We start from the raw sequence: 18810 nt of genomic DNA, 5'->3' as shown, positions 1-18810 counted from the left end.
TATTCAAGGACATTTTTAATCTTTCATTGCTACTGTTAGAAGTTCCCCATTGCTTCAAAAGGGCGACAATTATACCAGTGCCCAAGAAGAGCAGTGTGAGCTGCTCCAGTAGCACTTACACCTCCGGTGATGAATTGCTTTGAGAGGTTGAGAGGTTGGTCATGGCTAGAATCAACTCCTGTCTTAGTAAGGACCTGGACTCACTGCAAATTGCCTATCACCACAATAGTTCTACGGCAGACGCAATCTCAATGGCTCTCCATGCAGCCTTGGATCACCTGGACAATATAAATACCTGTATCAGGATACGGTTTATTGATGATAGCTCAGCGTTTAACATCATCATCCCTACAGTTTTGATCAAAAAGCTTAGCCCACTGCTGTACTCTCTCTACACCCATGATTGTGTGGCTAGGCATAGCTCAAATGCCTAGCCACAAATGCCTTAAATAAATTTACTGATGATACAATCATTGTAGGCAGAATCTCAGATGCTGACAAAAGGGCACACAGGAGCGAGATATACCTGCTAGCTGAGTGGTGTTGTAGCAACAACCTTGCTCTCATCATCAGTAAGACCAGAGAGCTGATTGTGGACTTCAAGAAGGGTAAGATGAGGGAACACAAACCAGTCCTCGTACAGGGATCAGAAGTGTAGAGAATAAGCAATTTCAAGTTCCTGGCTGTTAATATCTCTGAGGGCTTAACCTGATCGCAACATATTGATGCAGCTATAAAGAAGTCAAGACAGCAGTTATATTTCATTAGCCATTTGAGGAGATTTGGTTTGTCACCTAAAACACAAAAACTTCTACAGATGTGCCATGGAGAGCATCATCCAGTATTTGGCCTAATTAAGCAGTTGTCCCAATTAGCTGAAGTTTCATGGAAATTAGTTAAAAAGGTATATATAAGACAAACTATCATTTAACTGGTAACAAATTATTGATTTAAATGAAATACAGAACAAATTAGACCACTACCAATACTACTACAGTACTAAAAAATATTTCTTTTGTTTCCCTCATCCTTCCCTCCTCTTCTATTCTGCACTCTTACTCCTTACCTCTTCTCCTCACCTGCTACTGATGCCTCTCCTTCTTCCCTTTTTCCCATGATCCACTCTCTTCTCCTTTCAGATTTCTTCTTCTCCAGCCTTTTACCTTTCCCACCCAACCTGGCTTCACCTATCACCTTCTAGCTAATCCCCCTTCCCCTCCTCCCATCTTTTTATTCTGGCATCTTCCCCCTTCCTTTCCTGTCCTGAAGAAGGATCTCAACCCGAAACGTTGACTATACATTCATTTCCATAGATGCTGCCTGACCTGCTGAGTTTCTCCAGCACTTTGTGTGTTGCTCTGGACTTCCAGCATCAGCAGAATCTTTTGTGTTTACTATAAAACTGTGGATTAATTCCTTATAGTTATTGATGGAGGAATTCATCCAGTGTACACTATTGTGTTCTTTTGATCGACTGTAAATGAACAAAATCAGCACAGACACCTAGTGTAGATAAATGGACTGCCTTCATACAATGCTTTGGACGATGCATCTTCCGAATTTTAATTTTCATTGTAACATTCAAGATGATCGTCAACACCTTCAAATTCTTTGTAGTTTCCAACTTGAAGTGTTGAAATTGTTTCATTTTCACTCCCAAATGCTTCTGGCATTTCCAAACCTGAATGCTTGAAACCGCAGTGAGCAAAACAGTTCTGAATTGCCTTACTGCTTATTTCTCGCCAACTATCAGTGACGTAAGTAACTGCTTTTTGAATACAAGAACACACAACTGATGCTATTTAAAAACTGCTCCAAGCACGGTGTTGTGTCTAATGAACATATAAGTGCACTCGACTGATACTAGTTAGAAACTGTTCGGCAACAGTACCCTGCCCCAACTAAATTGCCCCGATTAACCAATGGCCAAATTAATCAGAATTCACTGGATTTCTCTTTCAGTCAAACACAGTGGGTCCATCAAGTGTGCTAGATAATTAAAACGGATAGTCACAAAATCAACAATAATGCAATACATGGTAAATAGAGGATGGTTAGAAAAGAGAACTTGGTATAAACTGTATTGCTCTGGGTTTTCTTTGGTGATACTTTTAATTTAAAATTTTCAAATAAAAAGCAAACTTCTATGGCAAAGCAGAAAGCTGTTGAACTCTGCAAGAAGGCAAACGTTGTTGTACTTTAGAACAATGCAGAGCAATGCAGTGATAAATCCCTCTAGGAAGTGGCAAAGTAATACTTTTTTCCTGTTTCGTGGATGTTTGCGAAGTTAGGATTTCAGGTTGTATATTGCATACATTTGATATTGAATTGAACCACTGAATGTGCACAAAGAACCACCATTACAAAGCTAGATTAACTGCACAAGAGCATCCTTACGTGGAGCACAATAAAATTCAGGAATTCCTTCACAGAAGCTGTGCACACGGATCGCAAGAAGGATTCACGCTTGGACATGATGCCCACTTCTCCGCATCAAACAAAACAGATTCTGAAAAAAAATTAAATATGTGTATTATGATACTTAATAAATAATTTAAGATTGATTAGTCACTAAGAAAAAATATCAAACAGCGCAACTTGGTTTCACATCAATAGTTGTAAGACAGGTCGTTTAGTTGAATTTAAATGCAGCACTAAGGTTGTGTCCCACTTGATAAAGCAACAGAAACGCAAGGGGATACAATTACCACTACAAGTGGTAAACAGAATGACTTTAGCCATGTCAACACTACACAAAATGTTTCAACATATTCATTTCTTGAATCCAAATTACGGCAACAAGGAAAATTTAGGTGTTACCTCCACACAGGAATGCTAACTCCTTGAGATGGGCTGATTGTGCAATTATTGATGAGGGTATAATTGGGCAATGAAACCTGACTTGGCCTTATACCATTCTGCATGCACCACTTCATCATTTCAATGGCATTTGGGTTCCACTGGTCAATTTTGATCCCACAACTCTTCCTTGCAATGAATCCATGGAGTGTTGGTTATAGTACATGGAATCAAGTTCAAGTTTAATTGTCATTCAACCATACACAGCTAAACAAAACAGCGTTCCTCTGGGGCCACAATGCTAAGCACAGAACCAACAGTCACGCACAGCACATGTAACACATATAATTATGATAGCAGAAAAACAGAGTTACAAAAAAGAGATTTAAAAAAATAATAATATAGCACAAGTCCCTGAGGATCATGGCTTGTTGATTGGCGGTGCATGGGTGTTGTCCAAGAGCCATGTTTTTGCAGAACAAGCCCAGTGCAGCCGCAGAAGATTGCAATTCAGCTTGTCTCCCAAACAGTGAACACTAGATAGCAACACCAGCCCAGTGCAGAATCCAGCAACACAGTTAGCTTTGGCATCTCCTTCCTCAGCAGCCATAAAAGGTGATCCTGAGGCATGAATGAAGGCCTGGTCTGTGCCATAACTAAGGTCACATAGCTCCCCCACCACTGGTCTCAACACTGAATCGGACTTGCAGTATTCTACATTCCGAATGTCCAACAGGGTTTTACAATCACAACAAAAACGTCCAGGCAGAGCTGACTGACTGGATACACAATTGGCTTAATGATAAAAAGCAGAGAGATGGTGGAAGGTTGTTTCTCAGATGGGAGACTCATGACTAGTGGTGTGTTTCCATGCTCTGTGAAGGGCCCACTCTTGTTTGTCATTGATATCAACTGTTTGTCACGATTAGTAAGTTTGCAGATGACACTAAAACACATGATATAGTGGACAGTTAAGGGGGTTATCAAAAATTACAGGCAGATCTTGATCAGCTGAGTAAATGGGCAAAGGAATAGTAAATGGAGTTTACTTCAAATAAATAGGATGTGTTGCATTTCAGAAAGTCAAATCCAGAAAGGACTTTTACAATGCATGGCAGGGCACTGGGGAGTGTTGGAGAACAGAGGAATCTTGGAGCACAAGTACATGATTCACTAAAAGTGCACTTACAAGTTGAAGGGGTGGTAAAGAAGACTTTTGGCATGCTGGCTTTCATAGATCAGATATTGATAATAGAAGTCGGGAGGCAATGGTACCATTATCCAAGATATTGATGAAGCTACTCTTGGGAGTACTGTGATCGGTTTTGGTCTCCCTGCCATAGAAGATATGTTATTAAAATGGAAAGAACACAGAAAAGACTTGCAAGGATGTTGCCAGGATGTGAGGGACTCTGACAGAGTGAATACTCACAGGCTTTTCCCCAAGGTTGGAGATTCAAGAACCAAACAGTTTTGGTTTAAGGTAAAAGGGGAAGGATTTGATAGGAAATTGAGGCAACTTTTTTTTTTTGTTTACCCAAAAGTGGTAGCTATGTGGACCAAGCTGTCAGAGGAAGTGACTAAGGCAGGTACAACTTTTAGAAGACAGTTGGAGAGGTGTTATGGACAGGAAAGGTTTAGAAATTTGTGGGCCAAACATTGGCACATTACACTCCATGAGCTTGAAAGGAGCATCTTGGTCAGTACAGAACAGTTAGATTGAAGGGCTTATTTCCATATACAATTTTATAGCTCTATTCAATAGATCAAACACAATACAGACAGTAATCATAACTTCGTTATTCATGATAGCAGCACTGGGAAGACATGAGAAAACAGCCTATTATTAACTGTCCTTAAGGAAATGGTCAGCATCTACTGGAAACAAAGCATTTATCTGTTTCCCTTTCTAAATATTCCATCTGTCAAATGCTTACTTATTTTGTTTACATTCCAGGTTGATGATTGTGGTAGAAGACAATTCAGTAGCTGCTGATAGCCAATAGTATCTCCCAGATATCTAGCTGAGTGTTAGATATGTGATTTGTGCCAGTGTGATGGCAATATCTCACACTTCCTGGAGGGAAGGTTTTGTGCAGTTGTCATTATTAGAGTCACTGTCATGTGACTGTAAGAATGGAGTGATACGTGCATTGGTGAGGATGTCATCTACATTTATCACTCCTGTTTGTTCGTTCACCTCCTGCTGTTCTGGCAGCTGGGATTTATTCAGCACAACGAACAGTACTATCGCTGAAGCATTCTTGAATGTGGACATTTAAATCCTCTGACATCAGAACCGGTTGTGGCATTAAGTGTTACTGTGACCATAACTCTTAAATCCTATAAATACTATTGAACCAATTATAGGTCACCAGCAAAATATTTCCCAGCTACTGTATGTAACATACAAGTATAAAGGTCAATCAACAAACAACTTGGGTTCAGGGACTTCCTTTCACTGAAATTCAACAATTTGCAATGTGACTGATGAGGTTACCAAGGGACTCAGAATTTCAGAGAATCTTGATGAGTAGTTTGGGAGATGATACACATACTCAGCTATAATTGATTCACACAAAGCTTTAAGGTGCTCCTGATGAATAGACTTAAGATTCATATCATTCTAAACAACCCTTCTCCATTTTGAAGAGACATGGGTCAGGGATTCCATTAATTAGTTGAAATATCTTTTGTCGAAAGCTATAGTTCCTCTGTCCACCTGGTAACTTGATGGAGCTCAGAATAGTGGGAAGTTTGGTGTTGGGCACGTGAATGATGTAGTCTACTCATGATACAAAGATAAACAAATGCTGCTCAGCTTGCTAAATTCTTCCAATAGTTATTTGTTGCCCTAGATTCCAGCATCTGCAGTCCCTCAGGTCTACAAAGATTGGTGGCATTATGGATTGTGAAGAAGATTGCTAAAGGATATGGTAGGATATAGATCACTTGCAGATATGGGCAGAGAAATGACAGGTGGAGTTTATTTAAAGTGTACTTGGTCACACTTTGGAAGATCAAATGCAAAAGGACAGTACACAGGCAATGGCAGGACCTTTAGCAGTGTTGATGGACAGAGGGATTTCAGGGTCCATGCCCTGAAGGTTGCAATACAAGTTGATAGGGTGGCAAAGACAGCTTGCCTTTATAGTCAAGGCAATGAGTTGAAGAATCAAGAAATTATGTTGTAGCTTTATAAAACTTTGGTTAGGCCACATGTGGAGTATTGCATTCAGTTCTGGTCACCTCATTATAAGAACAATGTGGAGCCTACGGAGAGCATATAGAAGAGGTTTATTAGGATGCTGCCTGGACTAGAGAGCATATGCTATAAGGATAGACTGGACGCACTTGAGTTGTTTTCAGTGGCAGAGGCTGAGAAGAGAACAAATAGAAAATTAGAAGATTATGAGAGAAACAAGTAGAATAGACAGATAGTATGTTTATCCCAAGGTTGAAATGTCTAATATTAGACAGCATACATTTCAAGTCGCAGGAGGTTGTAAGTAGATGTGTGAGGAAACAGTGGTGGGTGCCCGGAATGCATTGCCAGAGGTGGTAAGTGGAGGCAAATACAAAGTAGTATTTAAGAGATTGTTTGATATATACATGAATATTCAGAGAATGGAGGTGTATGGACCTGCGTAGGCAGAAGGGACTAGTTTAGTTAAACATTTAGTTACTTGTTTAATTAGTTTGTCAAAGGGCCTGTTCCTGTGTTGTACTGTTTCATGCTCCATTAGAGCCAAATGAATGCAATTGGAGCCTGAATACTCAGAAACTGAGCTTCCCTAGCCTTCCATTGGGAAATGTTTTCCAAAACTACACTAAACATAGCATTCTCCCTCTGGGAGAAGGTTCAGGAGCTTGAAGGTTTGTACGGGCAGATTTGGGAACAGCTTCTTTCCAACTGTGATAAGACTGCTGAACGGATCCTGACCTGGATCTGGGTTGTACCCTCCAAATATCTGAACCTGCCTCTCGGTTTTTTTGTACTACCTTACTTTCCATTTTTCTATTTTCTATTTATAATTAAACTTTTTAATATTTACTAATTTTTACTATTTTAAAAATATTTTTAATATTTAATATTTGTAATCCAGGGAGCGGGAAGCGCAGAATCAAATATCGCTGTGATGATTGTACGTTCTAGTATCAATTGTTTGGCAACAATAAAGTATAAAGTTTAAAACAGGGTGAATATTTCTTCAGAAAAGAAAGATATCAGCTAACAGGAAAGTACCAACCAGTTAGCACTGGAAGAACATCTAAATCTTTTTGCAAGAAAGGTTATTGCAGGGGCACTTCGAAAAATCCATGGTAAACAGGATTTTATAACTAAGAAATCAAGTTTAACTACTCTATTGGAGTTCTTTGAAGAAGTAACATATGCTGTGGATAATGAAGATCCAGCGGATGTACCATAACAAGATTTTCAGAAGGCATTTGATACAGTACTGTACCAAAAATATTGCAGTAAATAAAAAGATGATGTAGGAAGTAACATTAAAAGATTAAGTTTGCTAACAGGAGGGAGTAGGGACAAATGGATATTTTTTGTAGCTGACAACATGTAGCAAGTTGTGCTGTATTATTCTGTGAATCTAAATTATGTATCATAGAGCCAGTCCCCTCCAACACTCCACCATCAAATATACTCACAATACAACAAGTGCTACATTACTCTCAATTCTATACCTGTTCAAATCCGTTCGTCACATCAAGCAACCGTACAGTTTTACAGTTACCCAAATACCCTCAAGGATAAATTTCCAATTCTGTTGTACACTATGTTAGGAACTAATGAAATGATCAGAGTGACACTCAAAACTTCACTGCAGATAAGATTCTACATGGCTTTACACTTTCAGAGCATCCATATGTAATACCCAGGCCAATATTTATCTCTCAGTTGGCATCAATGAAACAGCTTTGGTTACCGTCACTTAACTACTGATGGGGTTTGCTGCACACAAACTGGCTGGCACGTTTCTATACACATTCTTTAATACAGATGGCACGAGTATTGACCAGATAGCAAGGAAGCTGCCCACATAAGTCTACACACTGACACAGTCCCTGAAATTTAAAACTAAACAGGCTGTAGACAATGACACATTAGCAGCAGCTGCAGCTGAGCTGCTGGTAGTTTGCAGATCCCCTCTGCTCTCCGACAGCCCGGGAGGTGGTATAGGGGTAGAACCGACCTCCAAACTTTCCTTGGCACAACGCAAGCGAGACAAATCCCAACCTCTCTCGTTCTCCTACCTGGTGATGAAGACACGGCAAAGCTCAGCCACCTTTTGTCACCGACAACCTTCCCCTGACGCCAGCCAAACCCGCGCGCGCTTTTCCCGGCCAGGCCGAGTGCGCAGGCGCGGGTTCAAACCTGGCGCGTTCTTGGCGACCAGGCGTTTCCGCTTCCAACGGACGCCTGTTGGCGACTCCGGCAATTACATCTTCCAAAAATTCTTTCTTTCCTCGACTTAACTGAGTCAGGCTCTGATTGTCCCCTGAGAAAACTTCCTTAACGTTTCTGATGAATTACATCTTCCAAAAAATCTTTCTTTCCTCGACTTAACTGAGGCAGGATCTAATTGTCCCTTGGGCTTCTGACTTACTTAACATTTCTGATGAAGGGTCTCAGCTCGAAATGTTGAGCATTTTTCTCCTTTCCATAGATGCTCCACAGAGTTCCTCCATCATTTGTGAGTGTGTTGAGTCAAATTTATTGTCATTTAGCTACATACATGTATATAACGTATATAATATATATAGAAACGAGACAAACGTTTCTTCGAACCAAGGTGTAAAGCACATAACACACGCTAACTTATGAAGGTAAGGATAAGATCTGCAGCTGAATCACACATAAATAGCAAACTAGAGTGCATTAATGTTAAATATTGTAAGGTACGGAACAGATTAAACAGTTCCATTTCAAAAACGATGCGGCCGAGAGTTCAGAAGCCTAATGGCCTGGGGGAAGAAACTGGTTTCTCGTCCTGACCCCTCTTGTTTTCACGCATCATAGTCTCTTGTCTGATGGTAGAAAGTCAAAGAAGATACAAGTTGGATGGGTGGGATCCTCAATCATACTAAGGACCCTGCGTATGCAGCGCTCCTGATAAATGCCCCCGATGGATAGTAGGGAGACTCCTATGATCCTCTCAGTCCTTTGCAGGGACTTAAGGTCTGATGCCTGACTACTCCCATACCAGATGGAGATGCAACTTGTCAGGACACTCAATGGTACTGTAAAACGCAGTTACCGACCATTTATTTCTCTCCTTAGATTCTGCCTGACCTGCATAGTTCCACCAGTATTTTATGTGTGTATCCGGTAGGCTGCTTCGTTGGTTGCATACCTTCTGAGTGTGAGGCCTCCGTTGGTCAAAGTTGATCATGGGTATTGTGTGCTAGCTGTCTAGATACTGAAGCCTGGGCAGTATTATATGGAGAGTAAGCTGTTACCCATGTAGCAAGATTCCCCCCCACCCCACCACTGCATCTGATGAACCCAAAGTAACAGCAGAGACCAGTGCAGTTTGGTACCAACAGTGTCACACGAGTTGCCAGTCAGCATTGAACTCAATGTAGGGACTCTGGCTCCAGATTTGAGATCAGAGTTTTCCTTCCTCGAGAAGAGCTGCCAACCACAGCTGACGAGCCCCGTCTGCCCGAAGCAACTGGTTTTAAGGCACCAGTAACCCGCCTTTTCCCTGTCTTATGTAAGTGGAAATGGTTCCACTTGGCTTAATAGCTGTGTGAAAGCCAGGAGTTGAGGTGCAAGCCATTGGGAGCATGAATAGGTCGTGGGAGCTTGTCCCCATTACCACCTCCAGCTATAACAACCTTAAGGAACTGGTTGCATATCTTGAGGTGTGGATATACCTACAAATTCTGCAGAATTTACTCACATGTAGCACCTGCTTGGTAGTCTTTATATGTCAAGATGCTCCATCATCACCTACATATGAGAACAATATAGCAGAGCAAAAATGTACATTTTAAGGAGGACCTGCAGGGGTCTAAGGGAGGAATTACAGAGCCTGGTGCTTTGGTAGTTGCTTGTCACTCATTATCAGAATCAGGTTTATTATCATTATCTCAAATAACGTGAAATTTGTTATTTTGAGGCAGCAGTACAGTGCAAGGACATAAAATGACTATAAGTCACAAAATAAATCTAGTGTTCATTATTGTTCAGAAATTTGATGGTGAGTGTGAAGAAACTCTATCTGAATCATTGAGTCTGGGCCTTGAGTCTCAAGTACCCCCTTCCCAATGGTGTTAATGAGAAGAGGGCATGTCCCGGATGGCAAGGGCCTTTAGTGATGGATGCCGCCTTTTTAAGATACTGCCTCTGGAAAATATCTTCAAAGGTGGGGAGAGCTGTGTCACAACCACGGAAGCGCAGTAGATACGGCAATTGTGCTTGTGAATTTGCACGTGTCAGCTAATTATTTAATCGTGATAGTATTTAACTCCATACTTGTCAGTGTAGGCTTCGTTTCCCATCTGGGAGATTTAGTTAACAGCCCTGTTTGGCCTAGCATTTACTGTTTTATTTTCCCTTGCCCCCACCCCCAAGTGCGGAGTGAGTGACACTGAAGCGGGTCGATAGTTCACAAAACTTTAATGTGAACAGTGTCCAAGGGAAAAGGGCAAAGCTGTGCTAAGTTGTGAAGAAGAGGAAGGGTTGGAAAGAACCCAGAAAATGACAATAACCGTACATTTCCCTTATACTTTCAATCCCAAAAGAGGCCACCATCCCTTTGCCTCCACTGATGCTACTTGCTCACTGAGTTCCTCCAGCAGATTGTCTTTTGTCCAAATTCCAGTATCTGCAGTCTTGCTGGTGTCTTCAGTGTCTATAATAGGCTGGAATAATAGAACTAAACAGTTTCGGCCCAACCCTCTGTGCCAAGCAATATGTGTATCTAGTCCCATTTAACTGAATTTGGCCCATATTCCTCTAAATCATTTCTAAGCATATGCCAAGATGTTGTTTAAACATTGTAATTATACCCACCTGTATAACCATAAGATAGAGGAGCAGCATTAGGCCATTCCATCATGGCTGATTTAATATCCCTGTCAACCCCATTCTTCTGCCTTTTCCCCCATCAGCCTCCACTTTAAGTATGGCAGCTTGTTAGTATATTCACCATCCTTTTGGAGTTAAAAGAAGATTAAATTATGGTAAACATGGAGGATCCTGGTGAGATGAAGGCTTGTAATATTGTAGCTGTTCAGTCTGGAGGAATTGTAAATGGAAAGAGGTGAATGAGAATGGGAAGTTGCTCTAAATTTGAAATGAAAAAGTAAGTCGGGCTGTATCCATGGAGAGAGAAAAACAGAGTTAATGTTAGCTTTCATCAAAATAGCCAGTTATGATACAAACCAGATTGGTCAGTTATCTGAAATTGTTGAATTCCATTTTGAGTCCTGAGAACATTAACATCTATAGTCAGAAGATAAGATATTGTTCTTTGTAGTTGTTTTGTGTTTTATTGGAATGGTTTACTGTAAAGGTTCACACTGATTTTTGCTTTTAGTTTCTTATGTATATTGTAATCAAAATTTAGTCCATGTATGATTAATTACAGACATGGAGAGGGAACTTGAACTCTTATTTCAGTCAGATAGAAGTAAAACAAAGTCTGAAATTTACTCACTTTGTTTTAAAAGGCAAGTAGTCTGTATGCTCGCAGGTGGTTGTTTTATCATGATAAGGCCAGTTTCTCATGAATTACCATTTTCAATAAACTCAGAAAAAGTGGAGCCTTTTTCTGCATAGTCTGCTAGATCTATTTTACTTACTAGGTCTGGGGAAGTTAAGAGTTATAGAGAACAGGTGGGAACATGGAATTGAAGCCAAGATGAAATCAACCGTTATCCATTTGTATGGTGGAGCACCGCAGAGGAGTATGGCCTGCTTCTGGTTCCTCTTATTCTCTCACCAGCTACCCATCCCTTTACCATTCTTCCATTTGATCTTCCATATAAACTTTTGCAGTCTCCCTGCAAATACTTCTGATGTTCAGCATGCAGCTGGAAAATATTTGAAACTTTATGTCAGAGCCATCAGAATCTCCTCCCTTGCCTTCATCACAACCTGGGATACTTCCAGGCTATTAGGTTAAGCAAGGAATAGAATTCTGTAGCATTTCCCATTGTCTTTTGTACTACCTAAAAGGTGCTGAGAAAGTACAGGGCAACACATACACACAAAATGTGGGAAGAACTCAGCAGGTCAAGCAGCATCTATGGAAATGAATAAACAGTCGGCATTTCAGGTCAAGATCATTCATCAGGACTGGAAAGGAAGGGGAAAGATGCAGGAATAAGAAAGTGGAGGAGGGGAAGGAGTACAAGCCGGAAGGTGATAGATGAAACCAGCTTGCTGGTGGAGGGGGATGAAGTAAGAAGCTGGGAGGTGATGGGTGGAAAAGGTAAAGGGCTGGAGAAAACAGAAACATTGCTGTGGTTGCTGCAGAGATGATTTATGAAGAGAGACACGAGAATGCAGGTGCCGGAATCCGAGCAACAACCAGTCTGCTGGAGGAACTTAGCAGATCTATGGGAGTAAAGAAATTGTTGAAGTTTCGAGTGGAAACTTTGCATCAGGTCAGATTATGTCCTTTCAGTAATGGCAACCTACTCCTAAAATGTCAATATGTCAGTACACCACCAGGTGGCAGAATATTCCATCATTCAGGCTTGAATTTTCAGTTTGATACTTGGTTTTTCTGTTTTTATTGGTGTTTTGCTAAAATCAGATACCTCCAATTATCTAAATAAAACTTTGCAGAAGCTGAATCGATTTCCAGCCAACAATTGTAAGCTGATTCGGTCTTATATTTAAGTACTTCTAAACAAATTTTTTTCAGGTAGTTTCAAACATCTTTTGTTTCCCTACCTATTTCTTCCCAAGCTTTTGCTCTTATGACCTTTGTTCACCACCATCACACCAGTAACCAATATATCCTAAAAGCAAATAGGACTCGTCAGTCATTATTGTTTTGGTTTACTATCGTCTCATGTACCAAGATACAGTAAAAAGCTTGTCTTGCATACTGTTCATACAGATCAGGTGCATTCAGGTACGTCAGAGATTTCTTCTTTTATGTTAACTGCTGAGAAAGTGCTTCTCTCTTGCAGCTTGTTTGGGTTATAATTACTGATAAGAGAATTGTATTCCTTTGCTAACCTATTGGGATAGATGTTATTCTTTCTTGTGTGTCTGTAAGCTATTGTTTTTGTGGGCTTTGGGGCAGAAGGTGTGATGGGGACAGAGAGAGGAGACGCGATGCTGTAAGCCGGCTGATGGAACGGACCCCGAGCGGGAGTCCGAAGCCCAGGGTCTTCGGCGAGGAGAGGAGACGAAGACAGACTTGTGTGGAGCGTCTGGTCGACCACCATGGTTGGTCCCAGATGGCAGGTCAAGGAGGTCGGAAGGGATCGAATGGTGGAAAGAAGACTCCACTAATTGATCTCCAACTGTTGTGCACGAAGTGGTTGAACTTTGATAAGTTTGGCGCCTTTTACTTTTCCTTTTATATTTTATCTCTATTAATTACATAGTTTCAGTAAGATCTATAAAGTGTAATCATTTAATCGCATATGGTGTATTATCTGTTACTTGGCGGGGTGGGGTACATCACACAGCGTCCACACAAACTTGATTATCCAGTTTGGGGCGGGGCCGAAGGCTGCTCCCCCTAGACGAAAGCGAGCTGAGTGAGCCTGAGGCTTACCAGGGGGCTACAGGTAGAATAAGATAAAACAATAACAGAATGTAGAATAAAGAATAACAGCTACAGAGAAAATGCAGTGCTGGTAAACAATAAAGAGCAAGATCATGAGGTAGTTTGTGAGCTCAAGAGTCCATCTTATCGTACAAGAGGTCTATTCAAGAGTCTGATAACAACAGGATAGAGGTTGTCCTTGAGCCTGGTGGTATGTGTTTTCTGCCTTTTGTATCTCCTTCCTGATGAGAGAGGGAGAACAGAGAATGTCTGAGGTAGGTGGGTTGATTATGCTTGCTGCTGGCAGTGGGAAGTATAGGCAGAGTCCATGGAAGGGTGGCTGTTTTCTGTGATATGCTGAGTTGTGTCCTCAACTCTCTGCAGTTACTTGCAGTCCTGTGCAGAGAAGTTGCCAAACCAAGCTGTTACGCATCCAGATAGGTTGCATTCACTGGTGCATCGACAAAAATTGGTAAAGGTTGATGGGATAATGCCAAATTTCTTTAGCTCCTGAGGAAGTAGAGGCATCAATGAGCTTTCTTGACGATTACATCAATGTTGTTGGGTCCGTAAGACCATAAGACAGGAGCAGAATTAGGCCATTCAGCCCATTGAGTGTGCTCTGCCATTCCATCATGGCTGATCCTGGATCCCACTCAACCCCATACACCTGCCTTCTTGCCATATCCTTTGATGCCCAAGCTAATCAGGAAACTTCCAGTCTAAATATACCCATGGACTTGGGCTTCACCATAGTCTGTGGCACAGGATTCCACAGATTAACTACTCTCTGGCTAAAAAAAAATCCTCCTTACCTCTGTTCTATAAGGTTGTTCCTCAATTTTAAGGCTGTGCCCTCTAGTTCTGGATACTCCCACCATAGGAAACATCCTCTCCACATCCACCTTCTCAAGTCCTTTCAACACTTGGTAGGATTCAATGAGACCCTCCCCCCACCCCCCACCACCACCACTGCCCACATTTTTCTAAATTCCAGTGATTACAGGCACAAATCTGTCAAACGCTCCTCATACGTTAACTTCTTCATTCCCAGAATCATCCTCATGAATCTCCTCTGGACTCTCTAATGACAACACATTCTTTCTGAGATATGGGGCCCAAAACTGTTGACAATACTCCAAGCGCAGCCTGACTAGTGTCTTATAAAGCCTCCATTATGTCCTTGCTTTTACATTCTATTCCCCTTGAATTAAATGCCAACATTGCATTTGTCTGCTTTACCACAGAACAACCAGTAAATTAACCTTCTGAGTGTCTTGCATCTGTACTCCTAAATCCCTCTGCACCTCTGATTTTTATACCTTCTCCCCATTTAGATAATAGTCCACACTCTTGTTCCTTTTACCAAAATGCATTATCATACATTTCCCAACACTGTATGCCATCTAACTTTTTTTTGCCCATTCTTCCAATTTGTCTAAGTCTTGCTGCAATTGCATTACTTCTTCAACACTACTTACCCCTCCAACTATCTTCATATCATCTGTAAACTTTGCCACAAAGTCATCAATTCCAGGTCAGGATAGGTGATGTTCATTCCTAGGAACTTGAAGCTCTCAACCCTCTCAACCTCAACAGTGCTGATGTTGACTGGAGCATGGGCACTATACCCCTTCCTGACGTCAATGACTAACTACTGAGAAGGCCTTGGTGAGTAGGGTAAAGGAAAACCCCAAGGCATTCTTCAATTATGTGAAGAACAAACGGATGACAGGAGTGAAGGTAGGACTGATTAGAGATAAAGGTAGGAAGATGTGCCTGGAGGCTGTGGAAGTGAGCGAGGTCCGCAATGAATACTTCTCTTCGGTATTCACCAATGAGAGGGAACTTGATAATGGTGAGGACAATATGAGTGAGGTTGATGTTCTGGAGCATGTTGATATTAAGGGAGAGATGGTGTTGGAGTTATTAAAATACATTAGGATAGATAAGTCCCCGGGGCCTGACGGAATATTCCCCAGGCTGCTCTACGAGGCGAGGGAAGAGATTGCTGAGCCTCTGGCTAGGATCTTTATGTCCTCGTTGTCCACGGAAATGGTACTGGAGGATTGGAGGGAGGCGAATGTTGTCCCCTTGTTCAAAAAAGGTAGTAGGGATAGTCTGGGTAATTACTTTGAGCCTTACAGTGATTACAGTGAGCCTTACGTCTGTGGTGGGAAAGCTGTTGGAAAAGATTCTTAGAGATAGGATCTATGGGCATTTAGAGAATCATGGTCTAATCAGGAACAGTCAGCGTGGCTTTGTGAAGGACAAATCGTGTCTAACAAGCCTGATAGAGTTCTTTGAGGAGGTGGCCAGGCATATAAATGAGGGTAGTGCAGTGGATGTGATCTACATGGATTCTAGTAAGGCATTGACAAGGTTCCACACGGTAGGCTTATTCAGAAAGTCAGAAGGCATGGGATCCAGGGAAGTTTGGCCAGGTGGATTCAGAATTGGTTTGCCTTGCAGAAGACAGAGGGTCATGATGGAGCGAGTACATTCAGACTGGAGGGTTGTGACTAGTGGTGTCCCACAAGGATCTGTTCTGGGACCTCTACTTTTCGTGATTTCTATTAACGACCTGGATATGGGGGTAGAAGGGTGGGTTGGTAAGTTTGCAGATGACACAAAGGTTGGTGGTGTTGTAGATAGTGTAGAGGATTGTTGAAGGTTGCAGAGAGACAATGGTAGGATGCAGAAGTGGGCTGAGAAGTGGCAGATGGAGTTCAACCCAGAGAAGTGTGAGGTGGTACACTTTGGAAGGACAAACTCCAAGGCAGAGTACAAAGTAAATGGCAGGATACTTGGTAGTGTGGAGGAGCAGAGGGATCTGGGAGGTACATGTCCACAGATCCCTGAAAGTTGCCTCACAGGTAGATGGGGTAGTTAAGAAAGCTTATGGGGTGTTAGCTTTCATAAGTTGAGGGATAGAATTTAAGAGTCGCGATGTAATGATGCAGCTCTAAAAAACTCTGGTTAGGCCACACTTGGAGTACTGCGTCCAGTACTGGTCACCTCACTATAGGGATGTGGAAGCATTGGAAAGGGTACAGAGGAGATTTACCAGGATGCTGCCTGGTTTAGAAAGTATGCATTATGATCAGAGATTAAGGGAGCTAGGGCTTTACTCTTTGGAAAGAAGGAGGTTGAGAGGAGACATGATAGAGGTGTACAAGATAATAAGAGGAATAGATAGAGTGGATAGCCAGCGCCTCTTCCCCAGGGCACCACTGCTCAATACATGGCTTTAAGGTAAGGGGTAGGAAGTTCAAGGGGGATATTAGAGTAAGGTTTTTTACTCAGAGAGAGGTTGGTGCATGGAATGCACTGCCTGAGTTAGTGGTGGAGGCAGATACACTAGTGAAGTTTAAGAGACTACTAGACAGGTATATGAAGGAATTTAAGGTGGTGGGTTATATGGGAGGCAGGGTTTGAGGGTTGGCACAACATTGTGGGCCGAAGGGCCTGTAATGTGCTGTACTATTCTATGACCTATGTAACTATTTTGTTTTGTTAATATTAAGGGAAAGGTTGTGATGACACCATATCGCTAAGCTAACTAGCTCCTTCCAACTCATTGTTCTTTGAGATTTGGCCAACTATAGTGGTATCAACTAGTAGAGAATCTGGCCATGCAGTCATAGGTGTATTTGGATTAGAGAAGGTGACTGGTAGTTGTCTATAAAATATGCTTAAAACTCAGTTAAATTTTGTGTGATTGAGATGGATCAATAACAATTATGATTTTCAATGTTGGGCTTCGATTTTATTTTGGATTTATTGCTTAAGACTGATAAATCTAAGCTTTGACCATAATTATAAACATCAAATAGAAAATTTAGGAGGAATTTGTACAATGGAACTTGTATGGGAAAATTAGATAAAAACAGAATTAAACAAAAAAACCTTCATTTTTATCCAGTATTAAAACAGGATTAACTTTGAGGGAACTGGGAACCCTCTGATGAGCCATGATCTTATTGAATGATGAAGCATTGCTCAGTGGGCTAGATGGCCTACTGCTGCTCCTGTTTCTTATGTTCTTGCCTAAGTGTGGGAGAGGGAAAAGAAGAGAGTCATTAATTGATTTAAGACAATTAGCAAGATAAACCAGAGACAAGGCCACTCATGAGCCCATTATTCTCAGAATCCCGTATTGCCTAGTCATATTAACAGTTATACTCTAATATTAACTCATCTGTATCAGCCATTTCAGAGATGAAGACAACTCCCTTTGTCATGTATATCCTATTTACCAGTGTTGCTTGATGGTATTCTGATTTTCAGCAATGTCAAACTGATTGAGGAACCAATCACATTGAAGAATATTCAGAACTACAGAGCAGGAAGTAATAAACATAATTTTACAGAACACATTATGATGTAAAGTGAGGATGAATGCAAACTTGGTCCAATTTGGAAGGTTAATCAAAAAGAAAGATGGAATATAATTTTAATGGTGCTGGATTGGAAAGTGTTGATATGTTTTCAAAAGAACTTTTGTATGCCTTTGCACACCATCATTGAAAGCAAGGGTGTTGGTAAAGCAAGCAGTTAAATAGGCAACTGGAAGGTTATCCTTTGTACTGTACAAATCAATTACGAGAATGTGATAGTTGCACATGTGGCCGTTTGATAGCACACTGAATTGATTGAGCCTCCTATGTGCAGAGGGCTCTCTCTTTTTGCATGGGCTTTCGAGTGCACATTTTTTCATCTCAGCGGGCTTGGTTTGTAGCTCCTGCTCTGTACCATTACTAACATGACTCAGTAAACATGTTTAAGCATATTATTCAGTTATTGTTCTTGCTCTGTGCATACATAACAAATAACCTTTACAAGTACAGGAAGAAGGATGCCTTACTACAACTAAACAGGGTATTTTTAACACCACATCTGGAGTATTGTGTGGAGTTTTCGTCCCTGTCCTTGCAATAGAGAGTGTGAGAGTGTGCAACAAATTTTCACCAGATTGATTTCTGGCACATCATGAGGTATTGTGTCAGCTAGAATTTATAAGAGTGCAAGATGATCTGACTGAAATGTGCATAATTCTAACGAGGTGGAAGCAGGTAGCATATCCATTGCCCCTGCCTCCCGCCCAGCTAGAATGGTGTCTAGGATGAGGACACAGCATCAGGATATGGGGATCCCCTGGCTAGAATGGTGTCTAGGATGAGAGGACATCCCCTCAGGATATGTGGAGGTAAGATATATAGGAATGAGGTGAAGTAAACCTTTTCACTCAAAA

The 18810-nt window shown here is 41.4% G+C and overlaps 1 protein-coding gene across 2 annotated transcripts in view; it reads right to left on the bottom strand.

The window, feature by feature from the left end:
* The window catches only part of ncapg2 (non-SMC condensin II complex, subunit G2), a 116935-nt gene extending 108776 nt beyond the window's left edge, over nucleotides 1-8159 (bottom strand). For both annotated transcript variants that reach the window (XM_063042412.1, XM_063042411.1), the window contains exons 1-2: nucleotides 8071-8159; nucleotides 2398-2509 (exon numbers count right to left, since the gene is read on the bottom strand). In XM_063042412.1, the coding sequence (XP_062898482.1) occupies nucleotides 2398-2475 (78 nt within the window). In that variant the 5' untranslated portion in view covers nucleotides 2476-2509; nucleotides 8071-8159. The remainder of the gene's footprint in view (nucleotides 1-2397; nucleotides 2510-8070) is intronic.
* Nucleotides 8160-18810: the final 10651 nt, after the last annotated feature.

Source organism: Mobula hypostoma, chromosome 3, assembly GCF_963921235.1.
Source record: "Mobula hypostoma chromosome 3, sMobHyp1.1, whole genome shotgun sequence".
Lineage (NCBI taxonomy): Eukaryota > Metazoa > Chordata > Chondrichthyes > Myliobatiformes > Myliobatidae > Mobula > Mobula hypostoma.
This window is presented reverse-complemented; position numbering and strand designations above follow the sequence as displayed.